Below are 21,163 nucleotides of genomic sequence, written 5' to 3'. Positions count from 1 at the left end.
TTGCAGTTAGCAATCTCTGTCCCTCAGGTCACTGGGAAGAAGATGAATGATTTAAGGGATGTGAAAGTCCCCAGAACATGCTTGGCATAGAACAGTTGTTCAAGATACCTCACTTCCTTCTACTTTGGTATTGTCTTTGTCTTAAAGACATTTTCAGGAAGGCTGAGTTCACAAAACTTTATTGAGCATCTATTACATGCCAGGTACTGTGCTAGGAAGGTGGAATGACCTCTTCCTTTCTTCTTTCACCCCTATAAGCTTTGAACACAAATATACCACAAGGGCTCTGGTTTAATACTGACCAACCAAAGATGCCAGGTTAATAACAGCCTCAGAGGGCCCCATAGGAGATATGATAATCCAGAAGGTGACCTTGTACCTTGCACTCACTTCTTCGCTCAAGGTATTCATTGGCCATGTCCCCATCACTGGTCTCAGGAACCATAGCAAGTGTGTCCAGTAGCAAAAGTCATCCCAGCTAGACTCTAGAGACATTCCTGAGATCCTTGTGAGGCGCTGACCTATTTCACCTGTTCCTACGCCTTTGTATTTTGGGGCTCTTTCTGAATTCCTGATGGCATGTGGGACAGAGACAACTCATCCAATTTCTATCCAATATGACTGGTCAGAAGTATCAAAACATGAACAAAGCTCATGGTTCCAGAAGCCAGCATCTCCACATTCTGCTTCCTGCACCAGCATCCACCTCTCCAGGGCACTCTTCACACTGCTGCAGCTTGGGATTTCTTTCTAAAACAAACTTGCACCATGTCCCTGCCCTGTTTGGAAACCTATCATGGCCCCTCACTGCCTTCTGGAAAAGCCCCACTAGCAAAGATCAGCAGGATTAGGCTTCTGTGACTGCAGCCCCTTATTTGCATCATTTCACATGACATCCCATACAGCCGTGTCAGGGCACCTGCCATCTCCTGCCTCAGTGCCTTGGCTTCTGCTGTCCCCTCTGCCTGGAAAGCTCTTCTCTTCTTCTCCATCTTTTTAAGAGGGCTAAGTTTTACCTCTTCTGTGAAGCTCTCCTTGATTCATCCTTATAGTCATCTACTTTGCCCTTTTGTATTTTACATGCAGCTGAGACCCTTCTGCTGTTCCCTCTGCCTGGAAAGTTCTTCCCTTCTACATCTTTTTAAGAGGGCTAAATGTCACCTCCTCTACGAAGCTTTCCTTGATTCATCTGGTAGTTATCTGCTTTGCCCTTTTGTATTTTACATGCAGTTGAGACCCTTACAACAGGAGTTGGTCACTCAGCCCTATAATGTTCCTATGATAGGATACTTTTCTTTCCCTCTTAAAGGAAGGGATGGCTTTTTACTCATTGTTGCATCCTCAGAGGCTAACACAGAGCCTGGGACTGTGAATATTTACTGAAAGAAGGAATGAGCCTGCAGCTGCTTTGAGCATCCAAGCTCTAGAGCAACGGATCATCCCTTCTGGAAGAAGGAGAAAATACAGCCAGCCCTGCAGCAACTGGTATTAAGTGTAGATCTGTTCTAAATCTATTAATACATTATGGAATAATCTGAGCATACCATGAACTTCACATTTGAGGAATTCATAAACTTGCACCCAGCTGAGCAGAGTCACACAGGAAAACATTAAACACACTAGTGTGCATGCACGTGTGCACACGTACACATACTCTTCAAGCATCTACCAGCTATCAGCTACCATCAGTTCCCTGCATGTGCTATATGCCATGTCCATCCACATCTGGAGTTATAGCTTTCCCTCCAATTTCCAACAGTCCTCCGCCCTACTTCATGTTAACTCACAAGCTGTAGCCCTTTGGACATCTGCTTCCGCAGGCAAACTTCAGGACTTGTTCAAGGTAAAATGCCGTATTTATTATTGTATGGCATTTATGCATTTCCTAACTATTTAACAGGTATATAACTCTGCTAATGTTTTTATTAGATTCTTATCTTTTTAAAGGGTGTCACTGAAGAAGTTTTGAGTAGGGTGCCTTTAACCCCATTTTTCCCCCATAAACCCCATGGTTTTTATTGCGTGACTTTACAGAGCATGGTGGTTTTTATGATGTAAATGTCAGGTTCTATAGAACTGACTGTGCACCTGTGTTCAAAAGACAGACACAACTGCCATGCAGGAGGACCCAGGAGAGGACCTGCTAACCACAGGGATTTTTCAGAAACTTGTTCTTCTGGGGCTGAGAACTACAACTCTCTTAGCACTTCTAAAAACAGCCAGAATTCCACAATTCCAGAAGTCAATCAGCATCTGGACATTTGAAACTAATATTCTCTCTCTTTCTCTTTCTGTCTCTCTGTCTTGATGATTCTGGGCCAGTCAACTTCTGGGTCTTGTTTTTTTTTTTTTTTTTTTTTTAAGATTTATTTATTTATCTATTCATGAGCAACACAGAGAGAGAGAGAGGCAGAGACACAGGCAGAGGGAGAAGCAGGCTCCATGCAGGGAGCCCGACATGGGACTCGATCCTGGGTCTCCAGGACCATGCCCTGGGCTGAAGGTGGCACTAAACTGCTGAGCCACCTGGGCTGCCCTGGGTCTTGGTATTTTTATCTACAAGATGGGCATATGGATCTTCCTTCCTTGGAAGCCAGAATGATGAACGAATAAGGTTAGAGAAGCACCGGGTTTTCCAGGAAGAGAAAAAGCTAGGCAAATAGTAGAGCAATGTCAGCCAGGAGAGCATGACCAGAGTCACTCTTTTTATATAGTAAGTGGGAAGAGGGAGGTGTTGCCTCCTCGGCAGCATGAGGCTCAGCTTGGCCCCATGTGGCCTTAGGCTCTGAAGCCAGGGGGTCCTTTTTACTGGGGTCTGTGAGTTGCACCCAGAATCTGGTGGGATGCCTTTCACCCTTGACATTTCAAAGCCAATCTCCCATCCCTGATAATGCAGGAATGTTCCTCCGGCTGATGGACCTCTGCCAGCACGAATGAGCGTCCCAGCCACCAACAGAGTAAACATTACTCAACTAGCCAGAGCTCTGGCACACACATTCTTCCCCTGTGTTTCTAACCTCATGCAGAGCACAGCCCAACCCTGTTGGGTCTAGAAACTGGGAATTTAAGCCCAGGCATGAGGGAGCGTGTGAAGGAGAAAAGGAAACAACTCTGTCCATCAATTATGGGCAGACAGACCTGTCTTTCCGACGATGCCAAAACACAGGGCCAGGGAGGGGACCAGGAGGAATTAGGTCAGTCCTGATGGACCCTATCGTAATGCATTCTCTGAAACCCACTGCCCCTTTTCCCATAGAGGAGTCACTTTCTTTCTTTTTTTTTTTTTTATTTTTAAAACAGATTTTTATTTATTCATTCATGAAAGACACACACACACACACACACACACACACACACACACAGAGGCAGAGACACAGGCAGAGGGAGAAGCAGGCTCCATGCAGGGAGCCCGACACAGGACTCGATCCCGGATCTCCAGGATCATGCCCCAGGCTGAAGGCAGGTGCTAACCCGCTGAGCCACCCAGGGATCCCCAGGAGTCGCTTTCTTGAGGAAAGAGGCAGAGATACAAATGATTCAGTCTAGGAAACTTCTAAGACACTCATCTGGGATAAAAGAATGTGTACCCTTCCCTGGCTTGCAACTGGGAACCCAGAACCAAAAGCTTTAAATGAAGGAGATGGCACTGCTACCTCAGCATCCTCATCGGTGACACGTGACCACTGCCAGGCCTTAGATTGCCTCCTCTCTGGGGATAAAGATTAATGTTTGCAAAGAGTTTAGGAGATTAAAAATCTGAAAGCCTGAGAGGAAAAAGCTGATGCAAGATGAAAGCAGTTTAAACACTGGGCCGGTTTCAATTCCACATTGCTTTCTACCTGAGGTGACTTAGTGAGAAGGCCAGTTCATAAGAGGAGAAACACAGACAGGCCTGTGGGGACGGTAAACATTCTTGAGCTCAAGGAGTAAAAGTTGAGTGATACTTAAGGGAAGCCCACAAACTGGTTTTCTTATAAAAATCAAAGCAAATGTAGCCAAGAGAAGAAGAGGGAAAAAAAAGTCATCTTCCATCAAAAGCATCTTGGCTGGGAAACAGAAGCTAACATGCACAAGGTGCCTGAGAAAATCACACATGTGTGGAGGTAGAAGGGCAAGAGAAACTCTGCCTTTCCTCCCTACAAGGTCCGCCCCAGCCACCACGCCTGGTCCTTACCCGAGAGCCAGTCTCTACAGGCAAACATCAGATGATTTGCAATGAGCACTTCAGCCAGGGAGGCCGCGGCTACATGTGAAAGAACCCAGGCTGGCACTTGAGAACTTGAGAAGTCCTCACCTCTGCGAGTGCTTTACACGATTTGCTCTCTGTGTGTCATGGAAAGCCCATTTGACAGAATGGAAAACTGAGGTTCGAAGAGGAAGAGGTTATTCTTACTACCTCTTGCTAAGGGTCTCCTACAAGCCAGTAGTATTCCAAAGCTGATCCTTCTTTCTCTTCCCCAGAAGCCCCAAACCGATTCCAGGTATGTTGAACCTCCATTGTGACCCACTGATGGTTTGAAATGATTTTACTTGTTGCTTGGCTCTGTGTCTCACTGGACTATAATCCCAATAAGGGCAGGACCTCTCCTGCCTTCTCCACTGTGTCCTCAGCGCCTCCCACAGAGCCTCACCCATTTATTTTTATTTATTTATCTATTTTATTTTTGGGATGCCTGGGTGGCTCAGCAGTGGTGCATCTGCCTTTGACTTAGGGTGTGATCCCAGGGTCCGGGATCAAGTGCCACATCAGGCTCCTGCAGAGAGCCTGCTTCTCCCTCTGCCTATGTCTCTGCCTCTTTCTCTGACTCTCATGAATAAATAAATAAAATCTTTAAAAAGAAAAACTAATTAAAAAAATAAAGATTTTATTTTTATTTGAGAGAGAGAGAGAGAGAGAATGGTGGGGAGGGGCAGAGGGAGAGGGAAAAGTAGGCTCCCCACTGAGCAGGGAGCCTGACACAGGGCTCAATCCCAGGACCTTACAATCATGACCTGAGCCCAAGGCAGACGCTTAACTGACTGAGCCCCCCAGGTACCCTGAACCTAGCTCATGTAGGCACTCCGTAAATACCGATGGGATGAGCAGCTGATGAACAAATGACCTACACTTTCAACTCTGACTGGACTCCACACTATCAGTCTGTTGAGCAGAGCGGTGGAGAAGTGGCAGTGGTGTATACATGTCTCCTCTAGGTCTCCTGGCTTTGCTGAGGTTAGTGGGAGGCCAGCCTCTTAAGGAAGGGAGAAGGAGAAAGAGTAAAACGTTATCAAGGTAGAAATAGCACTGACACTTTGGGCGACTTGGTGTTTGCAGGCCCGAGGTGGGTGCAGGGCAGGGTATTACAGATGAAGCAGCAGGGGTCTTGGGCAGCACTTTACCTGGTGTAAAATGGGTCCCTGTGGGGAGCCTATGCCTTCCTGACTTCTGAAGCCTAAGCAGAACACCCATTTCCAAAGGTGCTTTAAGGGGGATAGGAATGGGTGCTTCCACGAGCACAGGCTGACCAATTCTAAAGGTTTGGGGCTGTGGGTGGGAGCCCCAAATTTAGACTCACCCTGTTGGATCCCAGTTTGGGGCTCATCGGGTCGACTTTGGGGAAGGATTAATTAATGGGAATTTACCATGGCAACATGAGTCACTTAAATGCCTTTTTCCCTAAAGGAAGTTGAAGGAAACCCAAGAAGGGTTAATGGCGGGCATCGTTAGGCCTAAAGGCTTTAGGGACAGACGGAGCCCGGCCACGGTCTGGCTCCTGGGGTCTCTTTTCTCAGAGGCAGCCTTTGCGAGGTGGGGTAATGTGGCTGCAACAAAGGCCCCTGGGCTTGGCTGGCAAGGAGAATGATGATGCTTCTAGTGGGTCTGGGCAACGGGGGAAGGCTATAAAGCCATCAGCAGACTGAGCCACTGGGTGTCCACACAAAAGTAAGGTTCTAAACACAGACATCTGTATTGTGACTGAAGGGCTCATAAAATTGCCTTAGAAAGGAGAGGTTTTCCACTGCGACCTATTCATAAGCAGGGCCCTGCTGGGAAGTGACACCCAGGGAGAAGATCCTTTGAGGCCTGGCAAGCATCAGAGCTGCCTTGTTATGGGCGTTTGCCTGGCCAGACCCCAGCCTCTTCATCGCTGTCGCTGGGGCAGCTCTGGCAGCAGCCTCATCACTATCCCCATCATCATGACAGATAGCCATGGGTCATCAGCTCATGGATGCTGGTCCCAGGCAGCACCAGGTGCCAGGCACTGAGGCTTTGGAGGTTGGATGGTTCCTGGCTTCCACTGAACAGCTGCACTAGCAAAGTGCTCAGGGAGCACTACCAGAGGACAGTGGCTGCTTAGAGCCATCTCACCAAATGACTCCGATCTGCAAAAAGTCCTTTTCTAGACCTCAGGTGACTCAACAGAAACTCAGGAAGAGCCATTCTCACTCTTTTCTTGCCCAAGGGATGCTGGCAGGAGATTATAAGAACTAATCTTGTAGAACATTCAGCTAACTAGTAGAACTAAATTAAACCAGTAGACTAGGGGATCCCTGGGTGGCGCAGCAGTTTGGCGCCTGTCTTTGGCCTAGGGCGCGATCCTGGAGACCCGGGATCGAATCCCATATCAGGCTCCCGGTGCATGGAGCCTGCTTCTCCCTCTGCCTGTGTCTCTGCCTCTCTGTGTGTGTGTGTGTGTGACTATCATAAATAAATAAAAATTAAAAAAAAAAAAAACCAGTAGACTAGATGAAGCTAGTAAACGAAACTACTAGAAACTAAACCAGAACATTAAGGGAGAATGGATAATATTACGCTCTTTGAAAACTTCCTGGTAGCGTTTAACATTGGAGGTTGTGTGTATGTGCACTGCCGTGTTATTTTGGTTAAGCAGCCTCAATGAAGGCAGAGCAGGATGATAGTATGTCCAGAAAAGGGAACATATGCTTTAAATAATAACATATACTATGTTATGTAAAATGAAACAAATTCCCTGCTCAGTTTAACTCTAAAACTGAATGGCAGATTATAAAACAGCAGATTTGTGCATTAAGCTTTTGGACAAGAAGCCGTCTATAATAGATCTCATCAGTGCTCAGATCCATGGGACGTCTACCATGTGCCAGGCGCCAGCTGTGCGACTGGAGACAGTGTGGTGAAGAAAGCGTTTGGGCTTAGATATTGGTACAGCCTGGAATTCCACCATTCAGAATGCATACACAGTTCTAGAGACTTGAGGAACTACTTTCCTCACAGAGAGAACCGACTTACTTGGTTTCTCTTTCTTTGCCACTTAGGGATGCAAACCCTAGACTTCACTTGGCAGTAGGATTCTCCAGAAGGGGGCGGTGGCTTGTTCTGTTTCCATTTGTAAACCATCTTGAGATAAATTAAGCAGCTATTTTGTGCCCACTGTGCAAATCGACGTTACACGAATGGGAGATGTCATTCAGAGGTTTACTGAGCAAGAACTTACTGGGCTTTATCACCAACCTGGTCCAATAGGTGCTGACCAGGAAGAGGCTCCCTGCAGTGGTCAGGGCCAGAAGGCCTGGGCATGCAAGCTGCCACTCAAAGGCCCTGAAAGTGTTAACCTCTAGCAGCGATAGGTGTCTCATTTACACCCATTATAAATCTGTTTATTGTGACTGGCCCCACCCAATCTGCTGGTGCTGTAAAGCTCTAATGGTCCCTAATAAAGGTGGAAGGATTGTAACAGCACACAGTTCCTGAAGTGGGGAAGGAGCGATGAGAGAGACAGATGATGAACTTAACAACAAGATATCACAATGGCCAACCTCCCTCTGCTACTTCAAGCAGCAGAGTCCCAGGCCCCAAGACTTGCTACTACACACAATCTCCAAATAATAACCTGGCAGAGCTGAAAGGTCCAATGCCCTCATTTGCCAGAATCCCTGAGAAGTTAAGTGATTGGCCCAAGGTCACCTCTGCTCGTTCCCGGCTCTGATTTCCTGAAGCTGAGTCCAGAGCCCTTCCCTCAGCTGCCTTACCTCTCCTGGTTCAGCAGAGGGCCATCGGGATAATCATCAACCCCTGTAGGACCCTCCTGTTCCATCTAGCCTAGTGGTAGCTAGCCCTGGCCGTACCTCCAAATCTCTTAGGGACTTGTTGTAAGTTCCTGGGCCTGACCCCACCCCCCCATGCCAGGTTTTGATTCTAAAAAAGTGTGGGTAGGGGAGACACAGGTGTTTTTAATGCGTTCCCTAGATGCCTTTTATGTGGCCTAAGAAGGAGAGGTGAGAAACACAGGTCTTGCCAATTCTTGGATTTCATGGTTTCTGATGTCTCAAATGAGAAGCAGAATTCCTATAAAGGGAAACTTCCAGGGTGAAACTGCAAGCCACACCCCCGTTAAGAACCCAGGGAAACCCAAAGCCCTTCCTCCCTCTCAAGGCTCTGAGGGCTCCTGAGCCAATGCCTCAAGACCTTCCTTGTCAGGCACTGTGCTTTGGCATTGGGCCAGTGACCATACTTCAGCCTCTTGACAGCCCTCAGGAGATAGGTATTATGATCCCTATTTCATAGATGAAGACATTGAGGTTCAAAGAGACTAACCACCGGATGGTAAAAGAACCACAGATTAAGCCCTAGCCTGTCTGGGGTGCTACCCCCCAGATACACCCTTCTGAGCATGGTCCAGGTACGGGGTTACTTATAACCAGCTTGCCTCAGGAGATGCAGACTTCCCTCTGGAGAGTCATTAAACCCTAAAAGATATCTGCATGGTGTTCCTCCAACCTGGGAAGGACACGACTATGGGTCCTAAGAAAGTTGGTTCTTGACTTCCTGAAAGCAGTAGAGATGGTTGGTTGACACCTACATGGCTAAACCCATACAGTTGTGCCTTTGTGGGGCTGCTGCAGCCAGAGCAGAGGGCAACAGGAAGAGGTGTAAGGTGGACGGAGGCTCACAGGTTGAGGGAAGTAGCTTCCAGGAAATCAGCCCTTGGAGCTTCTGAGGTTTTCCCACATTCATCGCAGGGGTTGTGCTCACCCTCCCCTTCCTACTGCTCTTTTTGCTTGAGGTTTGGGGGAGCTTCCCTCCTAAGAACAAAGGCCATTAAGCCTCTCAGATTGGGCTTACACCAAGAATGGGCCACACCCCCCTCTAATTGGCAGGTTCCCAGGGCTAATTACTAACAAGCAGGGTGCTCACGCCTCCTTAAATTAAAGGTGAAAAATGCCCTCCAGGAAATTCAGGGTCATCTTATGAACCTGACCTCCTGCTACATGGTCATGAGCCCCCGCCCCTCCCCACAATTCTTGGCACTTCCCCGCTCTCACCATTTAGTGCATTTGCACTAAATGCCTAGAGTACTGGATATGGCACTGGAAATGTGTTATGCATGTCACAGGGCAGGCCTCACTGGAAGAATGACAAAGGGCCTTACACTCAATATGCTACCAGAAGCCAGCCTTAGTCTGCTGCAAACACCAAGATGAGTATCCATTGGAAACGCTCAAATTCTCTAAAAGTCAGCATTGAAAGAAAGCTCCAAGAGGAATGGAGGGGAAAGGGGGGGGGAAGCCCCCCAAATAAGGCTCTGTAAGGAATGGTAATAGCTATCATCTGTGAGCACCTGCTATATCCAGGGCGCTTTACATACATTATCTCATTTAATCCTTGTAGCACCTGCATGAGTTGGTGTCCCCATTTTACAAATTGAGAAACTGGGGCTTAGTGATCCCAGAGATTTGCCCAGGGTCACACAGCTAATGAGTGGCCAGTTGAGGCTGGAATAGTGGTCTGCCTGCACAGCTATGATTTTGTTGCTATGCCCACTGGATTCATGAAAGCATTTCCCCAGATGATCTTCAGTGTGTCTTACATGTCATGGTTATTGATGGTCAGGCGTCTATGGAACAGCCTGGGCATTGGGATTCTTAGAAGCTCCCTAGTTGATTCTAAAGTGTGCCAAGGTTTGGGAACCGTTATCTTAGAGTGAGGGGTCAGCAAACTGTGGCCCACAGGCCAAAGCAGCCTGTTTTTGTAGGACCCATTAGCTCAGCTTGGTTTTTACATTTTTTAATGCTTGGGGGAAAAAAGACTATTTTGTGATGTTTGAAAATTATTGGAAATTCAAATTTCAGTCCCATAAATAAGGTTTTACCGGAAGACAGCGACATTCACTCATTTACATATGGTCCATGGCTGCTTTTATTCTACAAAGGCAGAGTCAAGTAGGAAAAAGAAGACTCTATGGCCTAAAAAGCCTAAGATATTTACTACCTGGCTCTTTACAGAAGTTTGCTAACCCCAATAACAACAGTTTCCATGACCACTAGGATGATAACCACAACCGCAATGCTTCATTTGATGTTATTTTGGGGCTGTTTCATTCATATAGATATATCTTCCCCATTTGTGCTTGTACTTCTCCTTGAAAAGTGGGTAGAGGCAAAATGCCAGATCTTGTGCCTTCCCATCAAGAAGTTCACTTCGAAAACCCTTGCACAGATTTTGGGCACTCTCCTCACCTTTGGTACTTAATTCCCTCCAAGTTCCTGTCAGTTCCCATCAAACCTGCAACAAACAGGGGCACCTGGGTGGCCCAGCTGGTTAAGCATCTGCCTTTGGCTCAGCTCATGATCTGAGTCTTGGGGTCAAGCCTCGAGCCTCAGCCTCACATAGGGCTCCCTGCTCAGCAGGGAGTCTGCTTCTCCCTCTCCCTCTGCCTGCTGCTCCTCCTGCTTGTGCTCTCTCTCATTCAAATAAATAAAATCTTAAAAAAAAAAAAAAAAAAAACCTTCAACAAACAGATTCCAAGGGCACTTCTTCAGGAACCTGCTGGCTGGGGCTCTGTGCTTGCAGGCAGCTTCCTTCCTCCTCAGAGCTGACTGGAGGCAACAAGGAGTCCTTGAATCATCTAAGGGTCCTTCAGGGGGATTAGGCATGGCCAACGGGGCTGCCTAGAGCGATAGCACTCCAGTATCTCCTGGCCCTTTTGTGCAGAGCCTCTGAGCCCCACCAGCCAGGTTTCTTTGTATGCAGACCAGGGTTGGTCCACTATCAGGAGGAGGTTGCCAGCAGAATCCTCTGAAGGCTGGGCCTCTTAATCTCATTAATATCCTGATTGTCTTCCTCAATCTAGTGGCAGCCGATAGGGTGGTACCATAAGATAAAATGACCTTCAAATTTAGCAGATAAAATAAATGGCTGTCAGATAAAGTCCTTAGGAAGGGGAACACTGGAGCCCGGTATAAGGCTGAACTCCAAGCCAGTACAAAAGCATTTCCGAAAATACCAGATGTTTCAAGGCAGGACTTGTTTCTTTTCTAAACTGAAATAATCTGCTACTTAGGGACAATAGGGTTTATTTACTATGGGGACCTTTGCCGTGGAGATGAATATTTTTACAGCCGCCCTCATAAACCCCCGCCCCTCGTCTGCGGCCCAGGGAGGGGGCGGAGCTCCAGAGGTGAGCTGAGGTGCCTTTGCTGTCTCTGAAGCCCCATTAAGTTGTTAAGGCATTTAGTGCCCCAGACAGTGCCGACTGCAAGGGCAGTTCAAATCCCTGCCCAGATGGGGATGGGGTCGTGAAAGAGGAGGCTTGAATTTCTCTCCTGGGCAGGGTGCAGAAGCTTCCTTGGTCAGGGGCAACAGTTGGTGGGGGGGAAGGGGGGAGGGGAAGCAGTAAACTAGCCAGACTTCGAGACCCCCATCCTTGGCCTTTTTGTCATTCAGAGGGGAGCAATAAGAATGTGGCAGAAGAAGGGATTGTGGGGGTATTGTGTGTCTGTGTTGGTTTCCATGCCTGCAATGTTCTTAGCATCTGCCTAAAGCAGAGAGATGGTCAGCATGTGACAGTTCAAAACCTGTCTCTGCCACCTACTAACTACATGAACTTGGGCAAATCATGTGCATTCTAAATCTCTCCCCTTCCTTGATCGTAGAGTGGGGGTACAGGGACACAGGTTTCTACCCTTACAAAGTTGCCATGAGGATTAAATAAGATGATGTATGTGGGTTGCTCAGCCCAGGGCCTGGGACTTGGGAAATACTGAATCAACACTGGACGTTATAGTTATTCATGCGTAGCTCTGACGCTTCCATGGGGCACCTTGGAGACATCCTGGGGGTCCTCCAGATTTCAGCATCAGGGAAAACAGCAGGAACCACACAGATATCCTGGCCCAGAGTTTGGTTTGTCTATAACCCTGGCTTAGATTCTTGTGGGTGACTTGGAAGGACATGTGAAAGGGGCCAAGGGGGACATGGGCGGCAGGATTCTCTGGGTTTCAAGCTCTAGTCTGTCAGGGCAATCAAATCCACTGGGCTTGGAGAGGGGGGAATAGAGTTTGAAGAGAAGCAGAAGTAAGCAGCCATAGAAATAAATGTCCCCACTTAAGGAGGCTGTAGGTCAGGGTAGCCAAAGATTCTTCTGGAAGGGCTTCCTCTCACCTCTATGCCTCTCATTCTTTCCGGAACAATGAGCCTCAATCTCTTCCTCAAAAGATGATACGAGAGTGAGGACACTATGTGTGGGGTGGGTGAAGGCTGATGAAGACCTGCTGCCCCTCCCTGGCTGGCACAGGGTGGCTAGGTGAGTTTGCGGCAGACCGGAGTAAAGGGTAGGGTGAGCAAGGCCGCGTGGCTCACGCGGCTGGATCCCGAGGCTTGGGCCAAGGCTACCCCCACTTCCATTCCACGCCAACTTCCTTCTTCTCCTCCCTGGGCCAATCAATACAAGCACCTGTCTCCAACCAGTCTCCTTCCTCGCCATAGCCCTGCTCTCTGACCTTTTGGGGGCCTTTCTCTTGATTCCGCTCCAGAATGGAGGTAGGGGCCATCACTCCGGGTGGACTCAATGGCCTGAGAATGGGCTGTCATGGGGCCTATAACCAGGGACAGCTCCTGCTGGCCAGAGCTGGAATGGGGGGGTGGCGCAGATAAAGGCCTTCCAGGCTGAAGATAAATGGCTGCCTGCAGCCTGCTACAGTAACTTCAGGCCCCCAAGAAGAGCAAACAAAGGGTGCCCCTGTGACACTCACTGGAAAGATGAAGGCCCATCAGCGGCAGCCAGGCTGGTTCAAAGCCCCAACTTAATTGTCAATTAAGCATGCATAAGGGAGACAAAGCCATGACAACCCCGGGCTGCATGCTGGTGTGTGATTGTAAAGCCGGGAGGGGCAGCGCTGAAAACAGCTGATTCTGCTGACGGTGTGTTTGTAGGACGCCTTGTAACCAATCAGCCGCTGACAGAGGCAAAGTGTTCCTCCTGCCACTCCTATTGTGCCGGACATTCCAGCGCCAGGGTCACACTGTGGTCACTGTGGGCGAGTGGGCCACAACGCCCCGAGAGTGGCTGGGAGAGAAGGGGCTCGTTAGAGACGGGATGCTCTCCTCTCCAGGAAGAAGGTTCAAGGGAAAGATTTGTCTCTAAGGTGACTCTGGTCCTCCAGGCTCAGAGGCTGTGTGCGGAGCGGAGGGAGTGTGAGGGAACGGGCCTGGGTACTCGTTTCCCCGACTTAGCCTTAGAGGGTGCTGGTGCCAATGCTGACTCTGGGTGTTGCACTCTCCTTGGCCATCACAGAGCTCTTTTTGTTTTCTGCATCCAGGTACATCTTGGGCTTGGCTAGAGACCGTATCTTGGTCGCAGGACCCATGATAGAAGTGCACCATCCCAGTGTGGGGCTCCAGCCTGCTGTCTGCCTAGCCCTGGGTGCATTCCCTAGGAGCCCACCTGGGGGCCTGAGAGGGGACAACAGTCACTCCTCCCAGCACCCTGCACCCCAGGGCCCAGGCCAGTCCTGGGCCCGGGGAATATGTCATCACCTCTTGGGGATAATGCCCCAGGGTGTGAAAGTTAGAAGGAAATAGATTTCTGCTGCCTTTCTTTCTGCTGCTGCTCGTAATAACGAGAGCAATAATAATAGTCGTCACAGCTTATTGGGAAAGATGGTGTTTACACATTCTCTCATTTAATCCTCACGTGAGCCTGATGAGGTAGGTCCTGTTGCTTTGTTTTACAGACGGGAAAGCCAGACCGGGAGAAGCGTTGTGACTGGGTCATGCTGTAGTTACAGCGATCAACCTGGCTGGCTAGGTGCAGGATTCAAAGCCGAGTCTGGAGAATCCACTCTCCGGATGGGGACAAGGACTATCTTGATGAGCCCCGAGTAGAAATTCAGGCAGAGGGGAAGGCAGCCACTGAACATATGCAGTGTCCCATAATTATTGCTCCATAAATTCGAGTCTCTACAAAGACCCATGAAGCCCCAGAAGACAGCCTTGGGCCCTAGATGGTCCTGGGCCCTCCGTGCCAGCACGATGTCTTCCCAAGGAGACAAGAAGCTCCTGTGGGCTCGGACACAAAAGCATCCATGCTGCACTGAGCGGGGGTCAGCAGGCCTGAGTTCTAGCCACATCAGCCACCATCACTGTTACCTTTGGCAAGTCATTGCTTCTTTTGGGCCTCAGTTTCCTTCTTTGAAGCTCCTCCCAGTTCTAGCATTCCATGAGTTTTAAAATCATGGAATGGACCCCTGAAAACTCACTTCAAGGGGGCCATGCCTTCCCAGACTCCGATCAGATGGCTCTCAAGCTGTATTTTGCACCCACTCGCTCAGTTTCCACTACCTGCCTCTGCTCCTCCAGCCCCTCTGTGGGTCTCCTGTCGGTATACAGAAGGCCTGTGCTAACGACCCCGTGGTGACCTCACCACAACCCCAGCTTGTCAGAAAGCTGCCTGGTCTTTGTTTGGCTTACAGGCTCCCTGACTTTGGTGTGGAGATCACAGGTCCCAGCACAATAGCCATTGTCTTCTCAATAATGCCCCTTGCCCCAGCCACGCCCCCCCGCAGCTCCAGATCCAGCTCCGTGGATCACCGCGGGCGGCAAGTGCCCCAGTCCTGCTCTGAACCGTTCACCACTGCCTTCAGAACCCTGTTTTGAATTTCCAAGAAGAAACGGAGTTATTCTGCCAACAGGCTAGTGATTGTTGGGGGCTTCTCTGCCTCTCAAGAATAACCTGAACTTTCTCCCCATGTGGCTGAGCCCTTCCCTTCTGTGGGAGTGGGATCCAGCCCTGACCCATGCTTCATGCTGGACAGTTTCAGACTCCCAGAGACCCTGAAAGCAGTCACGCTGTGGGAACACAGTGTGGAACAAATGCTCAGCCTGGGTCCCCCAATAATTAGGCCAGCTTCCGACCTCAGGCCTCTCCCGGCAGAAGAGCAACCAGCAGGCAAGGAGGGCAACAGGCTTCGGAACCCTGAGTTGCAAATGGGACTTGGTTCTCCTTTTGCGAGCCCTTCCCCAGAGCAGGTGGGAGACCATGCCATACTCCTACACGGGCACCAAGCCAGCCTCAACAAGCATACCCATTCTGGGAAGCCAGCTTTCCAGAAAGGGCAAAGCCCTGGGGGGAGAAGTGCTCACCCTCAGACTATGCCCGATGCACTACTCAGCATCTAGGGGTGTTTTCCCACAGTGAAGATGTAGGCTTCCATCCTGACAAGCCCACACCCCACAGCAGAGACACCTAATCCAGGCTGGGGCCCAGCACACAGTAGCACACCATAGGTACTCGATCAGTTTTGGCCAGCTCATCACCGCAAAGATTTTAAGTGACTGACTTCTAACTCTGGAAGAGCACTGAAGCCAACAAGCAAAGACTGTCAATAGAGTGGCCCTTCCCCAGAGACCTCTGGGCTCTTCCTGCTGAGGCTGGACAGAGCCGTGGGGTGGGTTGTGGGTGGGGTGGAGGTGACCCCTCTGCCTGCAGTTTGGACCTGGCATGTTAATAAGGCAACCTCTCCGTCTAAACTGACAATTGCACTGACTTGCTGAGTCAGCAGCCACACAGGGAGAAGAGAGGCAACTAGAGAAGCCTGGGGAGAGAGGCTCCCTGAAAGCTGAGCAAGGACTCAGAGGAAATGTGACCACGACCACACACTATTTTCACCAGAACATTCTGGCAATAGGAGGGGGCCATCCCTAGCACCATCCCACCATTTCCCCCTCTGAAAAATCCTGACCCAGATGAGCCCTGTGGGGAGAAACAGGATGGTCGGGTTGCCGAGGCAGTGGGGCCTGGGCCGGGCTTACCTGACAGTTTATTTGGAGGAGAGGTGCTGGGCTGGTGGTGGGGAGAGCCATGGGAGAGCAGGGGGTTCAGATTGTGCGTCTGGTTGGAGCTGTAGGCATCCATGGCCAGCTTCTGCCGGAATGCCTCCTCCTTCCTGCGGTTTGCAAACCAGTTGTAGACACGGACCTCAGTGACCAGGTTGGAGCCCAGGCCGTGGGCTTTGGAAGGGGAGACACCTCGCTGCAAACACTCTGCCCTGAGGATGGACAGGGGGGAGAGGGTGAGTGAGGGTGGCCAGGGGGAGGCTTGCTGGTGTTTGGCCCCAGACACACAATCTCAGTGGTGTTGCTCAGGAGGGCAAAGAGGCCAAGGACAGAGTTGGGGCCTGGGGAAAAGCCTGTCCTGAGAGAAGTCTCGCCTAGTAGTTCCCTGATGACATGGCTGGAGTGAGGGGCCAAACACAAGGGCCACACGGGCTCTATGGCCCCAGTAGTGAGGGGCTGAGGCCTCTGGTGTGGCTCCTGACAAGAAGAGAGCAGTCAAGAGGCAGGTAATGCAGAGAGAAGGTCCAGACTGGGCTTCTTGACACCTTATGTTGCTATTAATCTCTTCTCAACCTACAAAAGGTGAAGTTCTTCACTAGCTCTGTCTGAATCCCTTCAGAGGGACTTCTGGTTGTTTGGGGTTTGGATACCCCCCAAAAGGGTGCCAGGGAAACCACATTCCTTATCTGTGCCACAGGAATCCTCTTCAGAGGACAGGCTGGGTGAGGTGAAAGGAAGATACACAGAGGTATCTTCATTGCTGGTAAAACCCCAGTGTCAGGTGTGAGAGGGACTCAGACACCACTGGGAGCTGGGGGGCTTCTCATTAGCAATGGGACAGAGCACAGCTTGGGGACTCTGTGACATGTCCTTTCCTGGCCTCACCTCCCTAGCCAACATCTATCTATCTATCTATCTATCTATCTATCTATCTATCTATCTATGTATCATCTCCAATATCCTTCTGTTGTCAGAGCCAATCTAGCCCAGAGATGGACAGATAGCCCATAGGTCTTGGCCAGAGACTTTTTATTTTTTTGTTTATTTATTTTCTGAGGGTGAGGGGCGGCACATGCATGTGTACAAGCCTTCCCACAAGCAAAGCAGGAGGGGCAGAGGAGTGGGAGAGTGAGAACCTCAAGCAGGCTCCACACCCAGCAAGGAGCCTGACATGGGTCTCGATCTCATGACCCTGAGCCAAAATTAAGAGGTGGACGCTTAACTCCCTGAGCACCCCCAGGCACCTCCTTTGCTTTATTTTTTTTTAAGATCAGGCTTTGCAACAAGTCAAAGACAATGCTGGAGCCAGGGAAGACGGCAGGAATGAAGAGGGGAAAAAAAGATATCTGAAGGATTTCTAATACTTTTCTTTAAAATTACATATAGTTGTTCAGATACTAAAAGAACAATAAGCAGTGTGAGCAGAATGGATTGGATAGATCTGACCAGTTCTTTTCTGTCAAGTTTCCTTTTGGATCAATGGTTGTACAATGATTGGTCAAAGCCAGAGCCAGTCTATGACCAAGGGACGGTTTCTTCCTGGTCTACACGGAAGTCAAACATATGATGCTATTTCCACTGGCATCATATTTTAAATCAGGCTTCTCCAAAGTATCTTGCCTTCAATAACAGTTCATAGTATAAGTATCCCTCCAGAAAAAAAGATTCCATGCCTAACAATCAATAAAGCTAAGAAAGTTTCTAGACTCTAGGTCTCCTCAGAGTCTTTAATATGCTAATATACGTCATGACTCTCCAAGAGGAAGCATGCACCTGGTATTTCTCAAACTTATTTGTTAATAATTTGAAGTCAGGGGCAGCCCAGGTGGCTCAGCGGTTTAGCGCCGCCTTCAGCCCAGGGCCTGATCCTGGACACCCGGGATCGAGTTCCGTGTCGGGCTCCCTGCATGAAGCCTGTTTCTCCCTCTGCCTGTGTCTCTGCCTCTCTCTCTGTGTATGTCTCTCATGAATAAATAAATAAAATCTTTAAAAAAAAAAAAACTTAAAAAAAAAAAAAAAAACTTGATGTCAGGGTGCCATAGAACACACTTTGGGAAACCCTGCTGTAGCCACACTTAGCTGGATAACCAGTACGTCAGTATCCCTGGATTGAAGGGATGGATTTCAGGTCCATGTGCTTGCCCACCTGCTCAAGTGAGCTTCTGGTGGTGTTACCTGTTGCACTCCTCCACTAAGGCCTCCCTCTCTTCCTTGCTGGGGTTCTTTTGCCGGTCGTAGGCCTGGTACAAGATTTGCTGGGATGCGGGCCCCCATTTGAACCGGTTGCGACGCATCTTCTTGTTGGCGGGCTCAGAGCAGGCGTCATCGGACTGCCCAGGCCCCTGGCTCTGTTGACTGAACTCTGGAAAGAGAAACAGCAGCTGATCCTGACTGCTTTTGTCTGTCATATTTCCAGAACTCTGGACTGTCTGGTTGAATTCTGAAAAGAGAAAGGAGTAGATTTGATAGGGTCTGTAGCCTTCACTTGGCAGACAGACAGACAGACAGACAAAAACACCGTTATTCCCCTCCCCTAAGTTTTGCCATCGGCAGTTGTTGTATGTGTGTGCGAGTACAGAGGGGGAAAGCCCACCACAGGTCCCCTCACTGCCCACCTCAGTTTGCTCCACCAAAGCCAACCCTTTTCTCTGTTTGAAGGAGCTCAAATGTGGCCAACCATTGTTTTAGTGGCAACGTGTTTTCGTTGGCTCACTGGCCCTCAGACATGAAGCAACCCTCTGGAATCCTGAACTCTTGCATTTTGGTGTCCAAGAGGATGAGCTCAACCATGTCTTGGGTCTAGAGGTAAAGGCTCAAAGGTAAATTTTCACTTAGACAAAATATTTAGAGACTAAAATAGGCTCTCCCCACTTCCCCTCTCTCCTCATGTATCCTAGGTATCTACATTATGATGTTATGTTCTTAGAAACACCCAAGACCCAAAACCTGTTCACTATTACTTTGAAATAAATATAAGTGAAGTTTTATAATAGAAAGAAAAGAAGCTCTCTGGTTTCAGATAACTTCAAAGGCAATGGTGTGTGTGTGTGTGTGTGTGTGTGTGTGTGTGTGTGTGTGTGTATGTGTATCCAGGGGGTTCATTTATGAGGGGAACAGCTGGTGAGGGAAAGGTCTTACAGATTTGCCTACACTTCTGAAAGATGGCAAATGCAGAAGACTGCAAACACAGGACCTTTCTAGCAATGGCATTTCATGAGTTGGACAAAAGTAAATGTAGATGAAGTGCTGCTCCCTGTCCTTCCAATTCCCAGGATCCAGGTATATAGTGACCCTCAATATATTTTTTGTTGAACGAATGGAAGAAAGGTGGCAGTTCACCCTGTGGGGATACCCTAGCTCATATGGTTTAAATGAGATCTGATATTTACTTGTGGGATAAGAGAACTTTGTTATTGTCTTCCTTGTATCTACACAAAGCAGGGTTTAGAGTCATTAGTTCCATTTTACAGATGAATAAGCATAGAGGCCAACCACCTTGCTGAGCAAGGACACATAGCAACTTCATTTCCTAACTCCTGGTTCCTATCTTCTGGACCTTGATGTTTTTCTTTCTTGGTTCTTGGAGTTACTCCTACAGGTCTCAGAGGCAACTTGATCCAAAATTCTCCAAGGTTCATAGTTGGGCCACTATTTAATGCTGGAATCCCCTCTATGACACCCTACCACAGGGACCTCCAGTGATGGGGAACTTACTACCAATCTTAAGATCCATTTCCACTTTGGTCCATCCTCAAACAGTGGGCCTCTAACCAGCCTGGACTGAGGACTCAGTTACAGGCGGTGCTGGGCTTTGTGTGAACTGGTTGCTGATGGGCCAAATTCTAAGCAGTCTCCTTGACGGATGGACTATGTCACTGGGGCCTTCGATTTGGATGATTCTCAGGCCACTTACGGCTCTGTGTTCACTGATTCCCAACAACTCTTTTAGATATCCTGAGACAGTCTCTTCTAGATCTATTGGCAGGAAGCCACTGCTTCAGTTGACTAATGGAGGACCCCAGCCGTGTCACCTAACTGCTCCCTCTTGCAGCTTCCCTGCCTGTGGGATGGGACCGGATGAAAACCTAGTACTCATTCAGTAGTCTTTCAGAACATCTACTTTTAGTCAGGATGATGATGGGGACCCAAATTCCTAGGGAGGCCATGTTTTTCAAAGTGCTTTCACACGTCTTATGTCATTTGGTCTCCATGGCCACCAGCTCCTACAGTTATCTTAGGGACAGTAAGAGGGAGAGAAAGAAGCTCCCTGCTCAGAGGAGGTCTGTCTCAGGGTCTTCCCTCCTCCCTGTGGCATCACCCTGAGTAAGAGCCAAAGCTTTATGGATAATCCCAAGGACCCAGGACCCACATGAGGCTCTGTAATGACAATGAACCTATACCGAGGGGAGGTATCATACAAGGTCCCCTGACCATATCCTTCCATCTAATTCTCACACCCTCTCCATGCAAGAAGTATTGTCTTCTCCATCTTATAGCTGATTGAGGTTCACACTGGTTATGTGACTTGCCCAAAGTCACATGGATGTGGGGCACAGGCCAGACATGGGCCCAGCCTACAGACACTGGGGCTACTTATCAGCAGCCTATGCATCACTTCTTGCTAAAAACCAAAGCCAAACAATACATCCACAAAACCTTAAAAGTCTGACTTGGGTGAAGGTAATAAAACTGACTAAAAACAAACAAACAAACAAACAAACAAACAAACAAAAAACTGACTCAGGTTCTGTCTGTGGTGGGTGTGAGGCTCACTCATGGCTGCCTGGAGTGTAAGGCTGCCTCTGTCTGCTGGCCGCCCTCCGACGAGGCAGCCTGCATGATGTTCAGGACCCAGCATATACCAGGATAGGCCAGGATGACTTGACTGTAGGTGCCTGGAAATATCCAGGTTCTGCCCACCTCAGGGTCCTAGCCCCTCAAGTTTTAAAGAACTAGAATTCGTCTCATCCTCCAGCCACCACCACCTCTCCTCACCTTCTAGATTAACAGAGGGAAGCAGGGAGACAGAAAACATTTGCTGCCTACAAAAATTAACTTGGAGAAGCTGGTTTCAGCAACCTCTTTATAGGC

General features: G+C 49.0%; 1 protein-coding gene across 7 annotated transcripts in view; it reads right to left on the bottom strand.

The window, feature by feature from the left end:
* HNF1B (HNF1 homeobox B) overlaps positions 1–21,163 on the bottom strand; it is a 55,848-nt gene that overhangs the window by 26,748 nt on the left and 7,937 nt on the right. For 4 of the 7 annotated variants that reach the window (XR_013354242.1, XM_077852263.1, XM_077852260.1 and 1 more), the window contains exons 3-4: positions 18,248–18,512; positions 16,049–16,284 (exon numbers count right to left, since the gene is read on the bottom strand). Coding sequence is in view for 6 of the 7 variants with exons in the window: in XM_077852263.1 (XP_077708389.1) it covers positions 16,049–16,284; positions 18,248–18,512 (501 nt within the window). In the remaining variant the exon portion in view is untranslated. The remainder of the gene's footprint in view (positions 1–16,048; positions 16,285–18,247; positions 18,513–21,163) is intronic. The other 3 variants (XM_077852264.1, XM_077852262.1, XM_077852261.1) reach the window with 1 other exon arrangement.

Source organism: Canis aureus, chromosome 16, assembly GCF_053574225.1.
Source record: "Canis aureus isolate CA01 chromosome 16, VMU_Caureus_v.1.0, whole genome shotgun sequence".
Classification (NCBI taxonomy): Eukaryota; Metazoa; Chordata; class Mammalia; order Carnivora; family Canidae; genus Canis; species Canis aureus.
The sequence above is the reverse complement of the archived record's forward strand: the minus strand, read 5'-3'. Positions and strand labels throughout refer to the sequence as shown.